Source organism: Rhinatrema bivittatum, chromosome 6 (genome assembly GCF_901001135.1).
Source record: "Rhinatrema bivittatum chromosome 6, aRhiBiv1.1, whole genome shotgun sequence".
Taxonomy (NCBI): domain Eukaryota; kingdom Metazoa; phylum Chordata; class Amphibia; order Gymnophiona; family Rhinatrematidae; genus Rhinatrema; species Rhinatrema bivittatum.
The window spans coordinates 250894435-250912071 of NC_042620.1; the positions used below are offsets into that span (position 1 = coordinate 250894435).

The 17637-nt window shown below is 46.2% G+C and overlaps 1 protein-coding gene across 1 annotated transcript in view; it reads right to left on the reverse strand.

Annotated features, from left to right (window-relative positions):
- Positions 1 to 13936: 13936 nt before the first annotated feature.
- Positions 13937 to 17637, reverse strand: part of LOC115094089 (ras-related protein Rab-35-like) — a 38261-nt gene continuing 34560 nt past the window's right edge. Inside the window, exon 6 of the mRNA XM_029606787.1 lies at positions 13937 to 17575. Coding sequence (XP_029462647.1) covers positions 17447 to 17575 — 129 coding nt within the window. The 3' untranslated portion in view covers positions 13937 to 17446. The remainder of the gene's footprint in view (positions 17576 to 17637) is intronic.

The window sequence follows — 17637 nt, forward strand, 5'->3', positions numbered from 1 at the left end:
CTGGAGAGTTTTTGAGGAGCGTGGTGTTCTTCTTCATTCAGTTAAGATCCCACTCATTCTGGACTTTTGCAGGATGGGTTGAATAAGAACATGCCATACTGGGTCAGACCAAGAGTCCATCAATAAAGGATTGGCACTTAATTCCTTGAAGGTGCAGGTTGCGGCTCTTACCTGTTTCAGGAGCCAGGTGAATGGTGGTTCATTGTCATCTCTCCCTGATGTGATCCGTTTTTTTTTTTAAAGGGAGTGAAGCATCTTAGGCCTCCCTTGAGGTTACCGGTCCCCTTGTGGAGTCTTAACTTGGTGCTGGATTTTTTGGCGGGCCCTATGTTCCGACCGCTGGTTAGTCTTTCCTTGCGGTTGTTGACCTTGAAGACTGTGTGCCTGGTAGCTGTTCAGCGCATCGAATTTCCAAGCTGCAGGCCTTGATTTGCTGGGAGCCGTTCCTTCGTGTGACTCCGGGGGCATTACAGCTGCAGACTGTTCCATCCTTCTTGCTGAAGGTAGTCTTGGACTTTTATCTGAATCAGTCCATCTCCTTGCTGTCCCTGGATAAGTTCAGGGATGTGGAAGAGTATTGCCTCTTGCGCTCCTCAGATGTCGTGCGGTATCTGGAGGTTTCTGAACCTTTTCGAAAAACGGATTGCCTGTTTGTTCTCCATGGCGGGAGTAAACAGGGCGATCCGACTTCACCGGCTACTATAGCTCACTGGATTAAGGAGGTGGTCACGGCCACTTACATGGATGCTGAAAAGCTGTTGCCTACTCAGCTTAGGGCTCAGGCAGTGTCATGGGCAGAGGTTAGTCTGTTGTCTCCCGTCAATAGCTGCTGAGCTGTGACGTAGTCCTCTTTGCACACTTTTTTCCAGGTTTTATCCTCTGGATGTGCAGGCCCGGGAGGATGCAACCTTTGCCCGTGCAGTGTTGACTGGCCTGTGGGCAGCCTCTCATCCTGTTGGGGAATAGCTTTGGTACATCTCACTGGTCCTGAGTCCATCTGTCTACACGCTAGGAAATGGAGAAATTACTTACCTGATAATTTTGTTTTCCTTAGTGTAGACAGATAAACTCAGCTTCCTGCCCTCGGCTGCTGCACAGGTGTGTCAATAGTCCTCCTGTGGCTCTGGATCCCAAGGGATTACTGTTGAGTGTTCAACCAGTACCTAGCTTGGGGTTCCTAGAATCTTAAGCGAGTTCAGTGTTTTTGGTTGGTTGAGTACAGTTCTGGTTGCATGTTTTAATCAAGTTTTTTGCTAGTCTGTCTACAATTGCTTTTGAAGAGAATACTGTCAGGTTGGGGTCACTGAAGGGCTATAAAGTGTGACATCAGCTTGCTCCTTCTCCATCTGCTGGCAGGGGAGCATAAACCCACTGGTCCTGAGTCCATCTGTCTACAGTAAGGAAAACAAAATTATCAGGTAAGTAATTTTCTCCATTATCTGGCTAAATCACATAGCTGTGTGTATGTAATAATACATCTCAATAAAAATGCAGTTTAACTTATTGTACACTGCACCAACCAGGGATTTCTGGGTGAGTGGTTAATAAGAATGAATGAATGAATAAATAAATAGGGGTGGGATATATGTGAATGGCCTTCTATCCCATTACACTTTAAATTTCATGAGGTACTTTGTCAAACACTTTCTGAATATCCAGATACACTATAGGAACTGGCTCACCTTTATCCTCAATTTATTCACCCCTTCAAAAAACTGTAACAGATTGATGCTAGAATTCTGTTGGCTAAATTCATGTTGGATTTGTTCTATTAACAAAATGACTCAACCTTCAGTTTCTTTATAATAGTTTCTATCATTTTGCCCAGTACTGACGTCAAGCTCACAAGGCTGTAGCTTCCTGGCTCACCCCTGGAACCCTCGTTAAAAATTATTACATTGGCCACCCTCCAATCTGAAGGTACTGTAGCTGTTAAACTCTTCAATAAAATCTAAGAAACACAGACAAGGGTGAGTTGGTTGACATAGTGGATCTGGATTTTCAAAAGGCATTTGGTAAGGTCCCTTGTGAGTTAATCAGGAAATTAAAGAGTCATAGGGTAGGGGGGCAATGTAATTTTGTGGATTGGTAGCTGGCTAAGGAATAGGAAACATAGCATAGGACTGCATAGTCATTTCTCTCAATGGAGAAAAATTAAATAGTGGATTGCCCCAGGGATCGGTTCTGCAACTGGTGCTTGTCAATGTATATATAAATCATCTGCAAACGCGCCCAGAAGAGATGATTGTGCGCGTGTTAAAAAAAAAAAAAGTGTCAAGTTTGGATGCACATTTTTAGTGCATCAATAGTGCAGGGCCCTGTCTGTGTTATAAAAGCAAGTGCTCTCTTTCAACACAAGATGTCACCTTCTGTCCAGACACCTGTAAAACTTGCACAGCACCCCTTGAATATATCAAGAGGGAATGTGCTTCCTCTCCTGCCACATGCACCCACTCTCACTAGAATTTCAGAGCTGCTGCGAACCGACTAACCACCATCCAAAACCCCTCTCAGCATTCAATGTATTAACGTGCAAGTAAAAAATGTGAACTCTTCCACATGCATTAGAGTGCACTAACCCAAAAAAATTGTGCACAAAAATAGGAAGAGCATATAAAACAATTTATGCTAAAAAAAACAACAAACCAAAACAAACTGAAGAGGCACATTAGACAAGTGTTAAATTTGAAAAGTACTTCTCTTTGGGGCAAGTATTTAGCACAATTATCACCACTGTACAAAATTGGTGTATGTGCAAATGTCTATCAGTATAGAAGTTTTTTGGGGAAGGAATTTTCTGCAGCTAAATTATATGTACAACTGTATTCTTTCCTAGAGCCCCAGAGAGGTGACTAACAAGTTTAAATAAGTACATAAGCTCTTTGGAGAAGCTCAATGGCACAATTGTCACCATCTTGCATTGGTCGCTGTACTTAAAACCATTGCTGTTACCTCATGCTTCTCGTGTTTGCTGCATAAGGCCTGCCATCTTCCCATCCTACTGCTGTCATACAGCTCTTGACTGGGCAAAAGTGCTGCTGCCAGCTTTCTCCCCTTCCCCCCAGGTCTTGCATAAATCCTGCAATGCATAATGTGACAGCAACAGACAGTTGTACATAAAGGGGTAGATTTTAAAAAGGTGCAGGCACATGTACACCCAATTTTATAACTTGCACACACAGGCAAATATGGCCACTGTGCCGGGAGCCTGCCCCCACCCCTTTGGTAAAGCCCCAGGACTTACATGCGTCCCGCCAGGCCTTTTTAAAATAGGCCTGGCGCACGTAACCTTTTGAAAATCCGGCCCAAAGAGAGCACTGCACGATGGTGACAACTGTGCTAGTATAAATGCCTTCCACAAAGTGCTTATATTACAGTGTGTTGCACATTCAACTCTGCTTCTCTGACTTGGAGGTCCTTGCAGCACCGTCCCTCTGAATGGAGTTTCCCCAAAGCGGAAGCGCTCTAACTCAAGGTCACAAACTCAGGTACCCACATGCTTGGAGCAGATTTTTAAGCTTACAAAACGTAATTCTTGGGTCAGAGGTGGAGTAGAGCTAACCCAAATTTCTGAGGCTTGTGTTAATCTGTGGAGCTGTGCCAGCATGGGGCCAGACCTGGGATTCCCAGATGCAGTGGTCTACCCTGAACCTGGCAGACCAAAGGCCAGGACCCCCACACCCAAGAATCAGATATGGGTCACGCTACCACAGCACCATAGGCTAACATTAGAACCAGAAACCTGAGTTAAATTTTAAGTCTTCCTCTGACCCAGGAGTTAAATTATCAGCATTAAGGAAAGAGAAGTTAAGTCTGCAGGGCTTTAAGACACCTCTTGGAGAGCAATAGGTAATGCTTTTATTAACATGAGATTGCCAGAAAGGAGCACTAATTTGCATGCTAAAATCCCCCTTAAATCACAAGTAAAGTTATACCCATAAAAATGTGTACACAAATGAAAGTAAACATGTATTTGCCCCTCCAGAGAGCACAAATCTGGAAAGAGAGGGGCTCAGTGACAAAGCTGGAAGGAAAACCTCTAAGTGTTGAGAGCAATAAGATTTGGACTAGAAATCAGCCATAACAGGAGAAGCACATTACCTGAGTGCAGACTGCTGGGGGGGGGGGGGGGGGGTTACGGACAGACATAATATGTGGCCATATTCCATGTGTGTGTGTTGCAGTTTGATGTCTAGCTTTCACTCAAATCTTTGAAAATGCAGACATTGGATCTATGCATACTAAACAGTTTCTGCTATAGCAGGCAGCCGCTAAACAGCTGCTGAGAGGAGCTGTCTGTGGGTGTGAGAGAGCTGCCTGGCATGAATGGAACGTACACAGAGCACCTCCAGCTGATGCAATGAAGTGAATCAGCCCAGAGAAGAGGATTGGAAGATTCTAGAAGATTTGATGTAGAAATTGTTATAATATTTCAGACCAAAAAATAAAAAGGGGGAAGGAGAGAGATGCCCCCTTCAAAAGAAGTTAAAAGTCCAAGCAGGGATAAGCAGTGGATTTCCCCAAGTCCACCTTAATCATTGTTTATGGACTTTTCTTCCAGGAACATGTCCAAACCTTTTGTAAAGCAAATGTTGCTTACCTGTAACAGGTGTTCTCACAGGACAGCAGGATGTTAGTCCTCACATACGGGTAACATCACAGGATGGAGCCCAATCTCGGAACACTATGTGTCAAAGTTTCCAGAACTTAGACTGGCCCCTGCTGGGCATGCCCAGCATGGCACTAACCCTGCAGCCAGCAGGGGTCCCTCTTTTTAGTCTTGTTACAAAGCTACAGGCAGTGCCTAAAAATAAAATAAGAAAACGAACCCAACACCGCGGGGCTGCGGGTGGGTTTCGTGAGGACTACCATCCTGCTGTCCTGTGAGAACACCTGTTACATCAGGTAAGCAACATTTGCTTTCTCACAGGACAAGCAGGATGGTAGTCCTCACATATAGGTGAGAACCGAGCTGAGGATGTCCAAACGTGCGCCAAATGTACCCAATGGCGTGCAACAGGCACAAGAACTGGGGTGGAATTTGGTGGAGGACATCCGCACCCCACCGGGTAGGCGGAAGGGTGTTGGTACATCAGGTAGCAGCCCTGCAGATGTCAGGAAGCGGCACCGATCGAAGGTGTGCTAATGAAGTCGCCATGGCCCTCACAGAGTGTGCTTTAACACGGTCTTGAAAAGGAACGCCTGCTTGCTGATAGCAGAAAGAGATGCAGTCCGCTAGCCAGGAGGAGAGAGTCTGCTTACCCACAGGTTGCCCTAACTTGTTGGGATGGAAAGAGACGAATAATTGAGTGCTCTTCCTGTGGGCAACTGTACGGTCTAGATAGAAAGCTAGAGCTCGTTTACAGTCGAGGGTATGCAGAGTCTGTTCCCCGGAGTTGGAGTGGGGCCTGGGAAAGAAAATAGGTAGTATGATGGATTGATTAATATGAAACTCTGAAACTACCTTAGGCAAAAACTTAGGGTGAGTGTGGAGTACCGCCCGGTCCTGCAGGAGTTTAGTGTAAGGCGGATAGGTAACTAGGGCCTGTAACTCACTAACTCTGTGAGCAGCAGCGATAGCTAGAAGGAATAACACTTTCCATGTGAGATATTTTAGGTCACAGGAGTGAAGAGGTTCAAAAGGTGGTTTCATAAGCCGACCAAGAACCAGATTAAGGTCCCAAGATGGGGACGGAGGACGTAAAAGTGGCTTGATATGGAGCAAGCCTTTAAGAAAACGTGTTACAAGGGGTTGTATTGAAATAGGGACATCCCCGAAACAGTTATGAAAGGCGGCTACCGCACTGACATGCATTCTAATGGAAGAGGTCTTTAGACCTGATTCCGATAAATGCCAAAGATAGGCCAAGAATTTAGGGATTGGACAGGAAAAGAGATCAAGGGACTGAGAAGTGCACCATGATGTGTACCTTTTCCATTTATAGGAATAGGATTTTCTTGTGGAAGGCTTTCGTGAAGCGATCAGGACACGAGAAACTGAATCCGAAAGGTTAAGTGGTTGAAGGATTAACCTTTCAACATCCATGCCGTCAGGGACAAGGCTTGGAGGTTGGGATGGAGGAGGCATCCGTTTTGAGTGATCAGATGCGGGTCCGTTCCCAAGGGAATGTACCTGCGGATGGAGACATCCTGGAGAATAGGAAACCACACTTAGCGTGGCCAGTGTGGTGCTATCAGGATCATGGTTCCCCTGTCCTGACGTAGCTTCACGAGAGTCTTCGACAGAAGAGGAAGTGGAGGGAATGCATAAAGCAGACCAGTTGTCCACGTGAGGGAGAATGCATCTCTGGGCCGAGAGTGCGGACTCCGAATGAGAGAGCAGTAATTGTCCACTTTGTGGTTCTGAGGGGACGCAAAGAAGTCTATGGGGGGATAACCCCATTGCTGGAAGAGATAGGTCGCTACCAGTGGGTTGAGCAACCACTCGTGTGGTTGGAAGACACGGCTCAGCTTGTCTGCCAAGACATTGTCCACCCCCGGCAAGTAGGTGGCCCTGAGGTACATTGAACGGGAGAGGGCTTCTGCCCAAATCTGCACAGCTTCCTGACAGAGAAGGAAGGAGCCTGTGCCTCCCTGCTTGTTGATGTACCACATGGCCACCTGGTTGTCTGTCTGAATCAAGATTATGTGATTTGATAGGCAATCTTGAAAAGCCCTGAGAGCATATCGAATTGCTCGAAGCTCCAGGAAATTTATCTGGTGTTTGGCTTCCTCTGGAGACCAGGATCCTTGAGTTTGTAGACTGTTTACATGGGCTCCCCAGCCGACGTTGGAAGCATCGGTGGTGAGAATTATTTGCGGATCCAGTGGATGAAAGGGTAAGCCTTGTAGAAGGTTGGATTGATTTTTCCACCAGGCAAGAGACAGATGGAGTGCGTCGGTAATGCGGACAATGGTCGAAAGAGGCTGAGTGGCTTGAATCCATTGTGATTTCAGAGTCCATTGCATGACTCATGGCCAGACGGGCCATTGGAGTCAGATAAACTGAAGACGCCATGTGTCCCAGCCGAATTAGGAATTGACGAGCTGTTGCTGTGCGTTGAGACTGCAACTGGCAAGCTAGGGACACAAGGGTTTGGACTCATTGATGAGGAAGGAAGGCTTTTGCCTGAAAGGTGTCCAAGTCTGCCCCAATGAAGGATAAGGTTTGAGATGGGACTAAGTAGGATTTCTCATAATTGACAAGAAACCCTAGAGAAATTAGAGTTTGAATGGTCAGGGAGGACCGAGCGATTTGCTGGGTTGGGGCCCTGATTAACCAATCGTCCAAGTAGGGGTAGACGTGGACACCTTCCTTCCTGAGAAACGCTGCAACCACCACGAGACATTTGGTGAAAACTCGTGGTGCGGATGCTAGGCCAAATGGGAGCACTCAGTATTGATAGTGGTTTTGGCCTACTAGAAACCGGAGGTATTTACGATGAGCCTGAGCTATCGCAACGAGGGTATAAGCATCTTTGAGGTCTAGAGAGCAGAGCCAGTCCTCTCTTTGCAGCAGAGGGAGAAGCGAGCCCAGGGTTACCATCTTGAACTTCTCTCTGTGAAGGTAGTTGAGGGCCCGAAGGTCCAGGATTGGTCGAAGTCCTCCTGACCTTTTGGGGATCAGAAAGTACCTGGAATAGAACCCTAGTCCTAGTTGTAAGAGAGGAACGGGTTCTATAACGTTTGACTGGAGGAGAAGGGAAACCTCCTGCTCTAGAAGAACAGAGTGGTCGGTGAGTCTCCACGCTTGCAGAGGAGGAGAGTCCGAAGGAAGAGTTAGGAAGTTTAGGTGGTAACCCTGTGCAGTTATCGCTAGCACCCATTGATCTGTGGTGATGAGATGCCATTTTTCTGTAAAGTGGCTTAAATCGACCTCCTACTGGTATGTTTGGTAGAGGGATTAGGCATCTGCTCTCTAAGTGGCAGTCAAAACCCTGACGCAGGTCCTGGCTGTGGAGCTGCTGCAGGCTTTTGTTTTCGAGGTTGGCAAGGTTGAGGTTTGTGATAAGGCCTCGACCTGGATTTAGTTGGTGGGGGATAGTACTTCCGTGGACGGAAGAATGACTTTTTAGTGTCCTTCTTAAATGGTTGTTTAGAAGGGAAGTCAGAAGGAATCGATGAGAGCTGTTTAAGGGTCTCATGATGGTCCTTTAATTCAGCAACTATTTGCTGAATTTGCTCACCAAACAAATTATCCCCTAAACAGGGCAGGTCAGAGAGCCTGTCCTGAACTTCTGGGCGAAGGTCAGAAGACTTAAGCCAAGCCCAGCATCTTGCTGAGATGGCCATAGCAGACACCCTAGTAAAAGCATCGAAGATGTCATAAGCTGTTCTTATCTCATGCTTCCCGGCTTCAAACCCCTTAGTTACCAGGGCTTGAAGTTGTTGTTGGAATTGTTCTGGTAGGGTATCTGAAAATTCCTGTATCTGCTTGAAAATGACCCTATTGTATTGGGTCATGTACAGCTGATAAGAAGCTATCCTGGAAATGAGCATGGCCCCTTGGTATACTCTTCTGCCTATACTATCTAGGAACTTATTTTCCTTAGTAGGAGGTATAGAGGCGTATGGCTTCATCCTTTTAGCTTTCTTTTGAGCTGACTCTACCACTACAGAGTGGTGGTCTAGCTGAGGTTTTTGAAAGCCAGTTGCTGACTGTACAAGGTAAGTAGAGTCAGCTTTTTTGTTTACTGTAGCAACAGATCCAGGAGTTTCCCAATTCTTCTTTAGAAGGTCCAGAAAAACCTGATGAATTGGAATGGAAGTGATGACTTTAGGGGCATCCAGAAATTGGAGTAGCTCCATCATCTGGTGCCTGTCATCTTGCTCCGACTGAAGCTGAGAAGGAACCAATTCCGACATTTCCTTCACAAAATTGATGAAAGAAAGAGGTCCTCTGGGGAAGAACTCTTTCTGCTTTCAGCGGGAGAGGGTGGTGAAGGTAAATCATCGGTGTCTGTGGAGGTATCATCACCCAGGTGTCATAAGGATCAGGTAGCTGACCTGTAGAACCACAAGGGGGTTGGATACCCGAAGGTCCCGGTTGAGGCTCCGAGAAACTCGAAGGAATCACCAGGGGCATCGAGAATACCTTCGGAGACATCGGTACCGGCATCGGTGGAGCTGATGTGCATATCGCCCCCGAGGAATGTATCTGTGGCGAGGGACGACACGGCATCGGTGGAACAACTCCCGAAGGAGGATTTCGATACGGTGTTTCTCCACCAGATGAGATAGCCATCGGGGAGCGCACCGGAGCTGTCGGTGACCCAGGTATCACCGGTGGAAGGGCGGTCATGAATGCTTCCATCCGGGCAAGCAGCAGTGCCAGCACTGCTGGAATCGGGTCGGTGACTGGTTCCACTCTCTGTGCCGGAATCGGTGCTGAAGGAATCTGGAACCGTTGCATCGCCTTGTCGATGGCCTCCTGGACCAGCCGGTTCAGTTCTTCCCGGAGACCTGGGGTAACAAGACCAGGCTCCGCGGAAGAGGGAGGCTGAGGCTGAGCCGGAGGGACCACCGTCACCGGTGGAATAGCAGTTCCCAAACCCCGATTGGGTGAGGGTTGCCTCGGTGTCTCAGAGACAGAAGTGGACGGTGCCACTTCTGATCGAGACTTCTTCGGTGGAGGCTCAGACGGTACCGAGGTAGATGATTTTGATTCCTCGACGATCCTAGACTTGCGATGTCGATGCTTGTCCCTCCGTTCCCCTCGATCATCGGGGGAAGGGACAGGAGTCGATGGCCGTGGAGACGTCGATGGCAGACGTCACCGGGAGGTTGTCGACGATGGTGTGACTTAGACGGTGCCGGGTCAGAGGACGTTGATGCGATGGATGGCGGAGTGTGAGCATGGAAAAGGAGTCCCATCTTCTCCATTCTGGCTTTGCGACCTTTTGGTGTCATAAGGGCACATTTGGTGCAAGTCAGGACATCATGCTCACTCCCTAACACATTACACAGACTCTATGAGGGTCTGTGATGAACATGGTACGCAAACAGTCTGGGCACCGAAGGAACCCCGACGCCATGGCCACTGACCAAAAATTTAGCCGCGGGATAGTCGATGGCCAGCAGGCCGTGAGGGCCAAACTCGACGGTAATAGACGAAAAATGGCAAAAAAACTTACCGAAGTACTGCGGGCTAAACTTAGAGGGGGGACTCCTGTGGGGCGAATTTAACTTCAAAGAAGTCCGTGAAGAAATTCCTGTCAGGAATGTGGTAAGAGCTCCTTAACCACATGGCTACTGCTGCACGGAAAAAAGAAGACTGAAGGGGGACCCCTGCTGGCTGCAGGGTTGGTGCCGTGCTGGGCATGCCCAGTAGGGGCCAGTCAAAGTTCCAGAAACTTTGACAGAAGTTTTCCGTGATTGGGCTTCATCCTCGATGTCACCCATTTGTGAGGACTGACATCCTGCTTGTCCTGTGAGAAACCTATTTACAGTGCCACAGGTAGTGGAGGCTTCATCGTGTCAGAGCATCAGGACTGATGGAGCCTGCCTCATGGGGGACTTCGATCACGTCCATCCCAGACTTAAGTACTGAAAACCAATCCTGTTCAAAGGAGTGCTACAGCTGAGTGTCTGCAGGTGAAGACCCTTCTTGCCCTCAATCAACATTGACTTGTGTAAGGAATCAGTGATTTGAAGTTAGTATTTTCACCTCCATTTTCTCTATTTTTATTTTTTTTTTTTTTTTAAGGAAAATAATTGTAAACAGATAATTCATTTACTAGACCATGTATAAAAATATGCAAGCTTAAAGGGCTACTGCCGTCTCTGACACATACATGTCACATGACTAGGTAGAGGGCTGCAGTTAATATTCAAAAGGTTTTGCCACAACTTTCTGCATTTTTTTATTTTTTATTTTTAAGATGGACAAGCTTCAACAATTTGGCAAGAGATTTTTAGAATACTTAATGGTATGTTTAAAACATATTTCACGTGATAAGAAGAGCTTTATTGGAATTGAGAATGGTGCCTAATAATAATAATAATGTAATAAACATATTATAAATTAGTCATTGTTGATAGCAAAAAGTGTATTCTCCCAGGAAAAGCAGGATGGTAGTCCTCACTAATGATCAGATGGAGTCTGACTCAGGAAACTTTTGACTGGAACACTGAGCATGCCACTATCTACATGGCCCCTTGGGGGTCCCTCTTCAGTCTTGTTTTTTCTGCAATGCAGTTGCCTCATGGTCTAGGAGCATTCTCCAAAAACTTTCAAAATACTTTTCCAATCGGGGGATTTTTCTCCATTTCTCCTTCGCATGGGGTCCCTCCCGCTATCATTTCCCCCAGCAACTCGATAGGTATGTTTTTCTCTTGTTCTTTGAGGTCGATTCCCAAGCGTGTCGCCTCCTGGTGGCCGCCGGCCTTAGACTGTTGGCCGGCTTCATTTTATGGCATTGACTGGTTTTTTGGAAATGTCCCCTGTACCCGTGGACCTTGTCCATCACAGATCCACATGAGGTCTCTAGCCTCTGCCTGGGGGCTTCCCATGACATCCTCAGATGCCCCGACTGTACTCAGATGACTCCCAAAGGCCGTCATTCTCAGCTGGACAAAATGGAGTAGCTTTTTGGCACCAAAAAAGTCGGCTCGATGGATGCCAGCATCTGGTATCTTGTCACCGAAGGGTTGCAGGAACCCCTCTGACTCTGCCTCACCATCCACGTCCTGCCCAATCCCCGCACGGGAAGAGAAAGGCTTGGGGGGGGACCAGCCTTCTCTGTTGACTGACCGTTCAAAGGCATCTGACTCGACTGCTGCCTCTGTGATGGAGGAGGACCGGGCCAAGCACTGACAGCTGTCATCACACAGCACCGATTCCAGGGGCGCACTGGCCCATGCTGAGTCTTCCTCTGAAGTGACCCCATCCTCTTCTAGACCCAGGAGTCCAGGTCATTCCCCACCGATTTCGGTGCCAGTGACACCTCGCCCACCATCATCTGTGCTTTTGTTGCCAGATTTTCAGGAGGAATTTGACTGCAGGGTGCAACAGGTGGTACTCCATGCCCTCTGGAGTGTTGAACCACCCCCAGCACCGGAATTAGTGCCTGCGCTGCTAGTGCTCCTGCTGGAGCATCTCGACATCCTGTTGGGCATCCTACCAACACAGCTGATTGCTCTGAACAGCCTGGACTGCAAGCATGCCCTTGCCTTTTATCTTGAGTGCCCAGCAGCCCACGCAACTTTGTCTCCTTTGACAAAGAAAGACTGGGTGTTGTGGTGGGCATGCAGACCCTAACTGGTTGGTGTACTGTATATCCTTCTGCTACGAGTTTCCACTTGGAGGCCGTGTAGAGGCAAACTCAGTTAGGGCCATGGCAGCCTCAGTGGTGTATTCGTGCGGTACCCATTGCTAAGATCTACGATGCTGCGACCTGGAGCTCCCTGCACACATTCACCACTCATTACTGTTTGGACAAGGATGGTCGACAAGACAATACCTTTGGCCAATCTGTCCTTCGTAATCTGTTCCAGGCATAAGACCCCAACTCTCCCTACCTAGGGTCCAGTATCTGGTTCTTGCTGCCTCCTGCTACAGGCCACAGCACTTCTGTTGTTGTGCCCATTGGCATGGGGTTTAGGGCTGTTGGTCTTGTCTTTACCGGTGACAACGTGCAGCTTGGTATTCACCCATCTGTGAGGACCACCATCCTGCTTGTCCTAGGAGAAAGCAGAGTTGCTGACCTGTAACAGGTGTTCTCCCAGGACAGCAGAATGTTAGTCCTCAGGAAAGGCACCTGCCACCCCACAGAGTTGGGTTCACCATCTGTTTTATTTTTCGCTCATCTTTGTTGCTAAGTTACGAGACTTAAGAGGGACCCCGTGGCCACCTGGATAATGGCATGCTCAGTGTACCAGTCAAAAAGTTTCTAGACTGACAAAAGTTTTCCATGCTGGGCTCTATCTGATGTCACCCATCTGTGAGGACTAACCTTCTTCTGTCCTAGGAGAACACCTGTTACAGGTAAGCAACTCTGCTTTCTCCTCCCATGTACTGGGGAGGAAGCACCAGGCAAAAAGGAATGTTCGATATGTTGAAATTACAGAAAACAAAATGTTTGGTAAGGAACGAACAAGGACTTTCACAAACTCTTAAATTTGTGGGCACCATTCAGAATTTACCAATGGACTAGCATAACATGCTGAAAGATCTATAAGGTTTCACTGGCCATAGAAGTGACTGGAAAGAATACCAAGATTAGTGGTATAGATTAAAGCTCAGTATAAGTCATTGGCTAAAAGGGATCTGGCTTTTGCCAATATTCAGCACTAACCATATAAACTTAGCCAGGTTAAGTCTGGTTGGGAAAAAAGCTGTTTACAGCTACACTGGTAATGTTACCTAGGTATAGTCAGTAGCAGACTGATCCGGTTAAGTGCTGCTGAATAGCCAGCTAAAGTTATTTGGGTAACTGCCATGCGCAGTGGCCTAATGAATATTGACCTCACAGAGTTTAGATTCAGCTGCACTGGCAGTGGAGTCAGGCAGCATTGGTCGTAGCTTGAGTACAGGTTGAATCACATCCTTCTTGCCGCACTACAGTTCAGAGGGGCTTTTAAAATTTATCTGGACCATTTTTGTCTATCGTTCCAGCCATATGGCGCTAACTGGGAGTTGCCTCCTGCAGTCCCCACTGCTTTGAAAAATACATAGCCGAGTCAAGCGTAGCTCAATGGGGTTTAAAATGTTTCAATTATTAGCGTATTGCTAACACACTAGGAGCAAACCACATGCCTAAAGCAGAGTTAAAAGTCACTGAGAATTACACAGAAATTGTGGCAGTCTTAGCATTAAAATCAAGAAGACTTTTTTTTTAGCTCAAGGTCATACCCACAGAATCACTGGCAGAGTTGGGCGTACAAGGTCACACACGGTTTATGGCATCTAACATAAGAATAAAAATCAAAGTCCCTCCACCTTTAATCTGTCACTTTATTTAACAAAAGTATTTTATTTAACAATGTAACTTTGTTAGCCTTTGAATTAACAATTGTAATATAGTTTTGTATAAAATATGCCAGTAGCTTAGGGAGTCAGTATAAAATGCTTGATGAGAGTGCCACCCTTCTCAGCTTCAGCTCAGGCAAGAAATGTGTGGTGGGATTGGCTACCTCTGCTGCCACAGTGGTCAACTGGGTGCCACCAACGTGGGAGTCTTCTCCTGGCAAGATTCTTGCCCCATTGTAAGATGGCCAGCTAATGTCTCTCTCCTTCAGTCACATTCAAACCCATTTTTTTTTTAATAAACCCTGTGCATTCTGGGTCCCCAAAGTAAGGTTCTCATTTAACTGGACTGCAAATCCTTGATTGGAAGGGGGAGGGGAGAGAAACAAACAGCCAAGATTGGTTGAAATTACCAGCATCAACCAGAATAATTTTAAGTCGTAATTGTAGGATGGGAAGATGCATTTCCAACTTTCCTGCTCTTTAAACAGTGAGCCCCCTCGCTTGAGGGCAATGCAATAAGTAGGACAGGCTCCTATGAGGAACCAATATTGGCTCTAAAGTGGAAACAAGTTAACCAGTGGTTTTCCCTGTTATCAAGGATAGGAGTACATCAGTCCTGCTTTTGCCCCATTGCCCCTAGAAAGCAGCTGTTCCTCCTTTTCTTAGAGAAATTAGAACTGGAAATTCATAAATGCAGTGGGAGGGGAGAACCAAAATGAGCTGAGTTTTGTCCCAGTGCAATGGAGCATTATGGTGTAAGCTGGCGAAAGTCATCCAAAATCCTGAGGAATTTCTAACAGTGCAGAAAGAGTGCAGTTTCCACAGGTAAAACGAGCTCTCTGAAACTTGCCCACCTTCAGTGCAGGGGAAAAATTATACACTTTGTTCTTCAACGCTTAATTTTACCCACATTGGTTGGAGGCATTCCCACAGCCAGGGTTAGGTCAGGGGGGGAGGTAGTAGCAGGTGCTGTTTTGGATTTTCAAAACTATGCGCAATGTTTTAGATGGAAGAAATAACCTTAGGAAAAAGCAGGCACGAAAGTTTGTGGATACGTCCACCTCTGCCCCTCCCCCACCTGAGAATTTTCAAAAAAGACAAATGATGATCCTGCTTTTCCTCTTAAAAGCTATAAAATGTGTGCCTACTTTGTACCAGTGCGGTAGTTTTGAAAATTGCCCCTTCTACGTGCAAGAAAAAAAAAAAAAAGTAACATGTAACCAAAAAAACATGAGAAGAGAGGAGCTGTGTTCAGTAAGTAAAGTGTAAAAGGCTTTTCTAAGTGACTTTTTGATTATTTAAAAAGCAATAAAACCTAGTTTCTGAGGTTTGACTGCCATGTAAGTTTTGTGTCTTCTGCAGAAGGCAAGTCTTTCCGTTTAGGAAATTTTAGAAAGCACACCCCATCTCCCAAAATCCTTAACCTTGATACAAGTATCTGTAGTGAACCACCCTTCCTCCTTTTGCTGGCTTTGGTCGAAAAGGGCCATAAGGTTTGCTGCTTGGAAGAGGAGGCAGTGCTCCCGCAGGAATCCTATTGATCTAACCAGTAAAGATGCTGCACTTTGACCAGTCTCATATCTTCCTCTCAGGCTTCAATATGGTCGGCCATTAGAGGGAAGTTTAATGCAAGGCATGCTGGGATACCAACAGCCATGAAAACCATTAACTATCTTCACACAAGGTTCCACCTAATATTTGCTGGCATCTCGACCCTGCCTTGGCTCCAGCTGAGGAAAGGGAGAGGCAGACCTGCATTCATCGTGCCCCCAAAAGCTGTTCTGCCCCCTCAGACCCCACTTGTATAAATCACTTATTCATACAAGCAAGGGAATAGCAGCTGAAAGGTCAGAGAACTCAGCTAAAGTGAGTTTTTGGAGTGATATAGTATTCCCTTCAGTGATGTATGAAGATTATTTAAGAGAGCAGTGATTGGAGGTAATTACCCTGAGTTTTTCATTGATCTTATTTGGCTACCAAAACCAGGTGCATGTACCCTGTATGTTTTTGTGATAACTCATGTCTGAATTTCAGACCCTGCAGAAACTATTTATACTAAGCCCAACAGGCCCTCCTCTGCCTGTCCCTGGGATGCTCCCTTTACAACCTGATCTCACTCTTCCTAGACCTACTATATTCACCAGGAACTCAAGTTCATCCATCCCTTTTACTATGCTAATAGACTTATTCACCTAATATCACTTTTTCAGCAGCAAAAGCAATTAGTCCCATATTATAGGACCTCAAGATTTTTAACCATTGTGGTTAAGATTGTTGGAACAAAAAAATAGAACTCTATACTTTTTTTTTAAAGACATTTAAGAAAATTACTTTTGCAAAATGTCATACTTGCAGTTGCTTTTTCTAGCATCAGAATTTCCAAAATAAGCCTGGAGGAAGAGGATAGAGATAATATGGGATCCCAAGATGCTGAGTCGCTATAATACTCCTCTCATCCACAGTCCCTCCAGAGGTTGTAAAGCAAGCAGCAAAGGAAATCAAAATTATATCGAGAAGCCTTGTAAGACAGCAAGTGTACTACATGCTTTAAATATGTCCGAAAGAAAAGAACTGATTGCCGATGGTGCACACACTGAAATGCTGTCCAGGTTGCAACATATTCTAACACTGTTCCTCCATCCTGCCCTGAAACCGCCTTTTATGCCAGTATTGACACCTTCACAGAGCTCTGCTAGTTCATTTCAATCCTTGCTGTAGCAAACGTCTTCTATGGGAGTTATACGTTACAAATAAAATGGCAACTGCTAGCTCATTACTGTTTGTTAGTAGTTAAAATTAACTGTTCTCATATTTCACAAACCTTGAGTATCTTAATCCTCAGGGCTGAGGGATTGTGATCTTATGAATAAGGCACTCAAAGTATTTAATTAAGATTTGAATAGTCTCTTTTGGATATTATAGTGAAGGAATAAACAATTCTTTTTGTGTAGTTAAAACCACCATGAGACAGTCTTAGCTAGCAGCATGGCTCTGATAACTGCATGTTGCAAAATGGCCTAGATTATCTCACCTGCCATGTGCTGCTATCTCAGCCAATGCTGGGCAGATCCCATGCTTCTGGAGGTTGCACCACAGTGATAGATCCTACCACTGATGCCAGATTAAAGCAATGGGACCCACAGAAACCTCAGCCCCCCTCCCTCCATATCCATCAGCAAACCTTGTTCTACCAGACCAAAACACCCACTGTCACAGAATTAAAATCTCTCTCTGCTTCTGTCCAGGAGAGGAGAAAGGTCTGACGGCCAGTGGAAGAGAACAAGAGGAGCCTTCAGTGGTTGCACACCCATGTTGTTCTGGTTCCAGTTTAGCAGAAACAGTCACCATAATTGCTCAAAGGATATGTCCCATTTCCCCCACCCAGATGTGCATATCCATGTTTAAGTTCATAGCATGATGGCGGTTACTCCTTTTCTCTGGTGCTTGTACCACTGGGGGCCAGAAGGACGCTTCCTCTCAGCAGCATTTCTTTACTGGTGGCTTCTTCTTGGGCTTGTTGATTTTCACCACCTCATTCTGTTGGTGTAGCCGTGCCAAATTGTCCTTTTTGGCCTTCAGCACCATGAAGGTGATGGCGTTGAACATCTGGCAGGAGAGAATGGTGGGCGTTAGAACAGAAGAGCTGAAGAGGGACTGGGATGCTAATG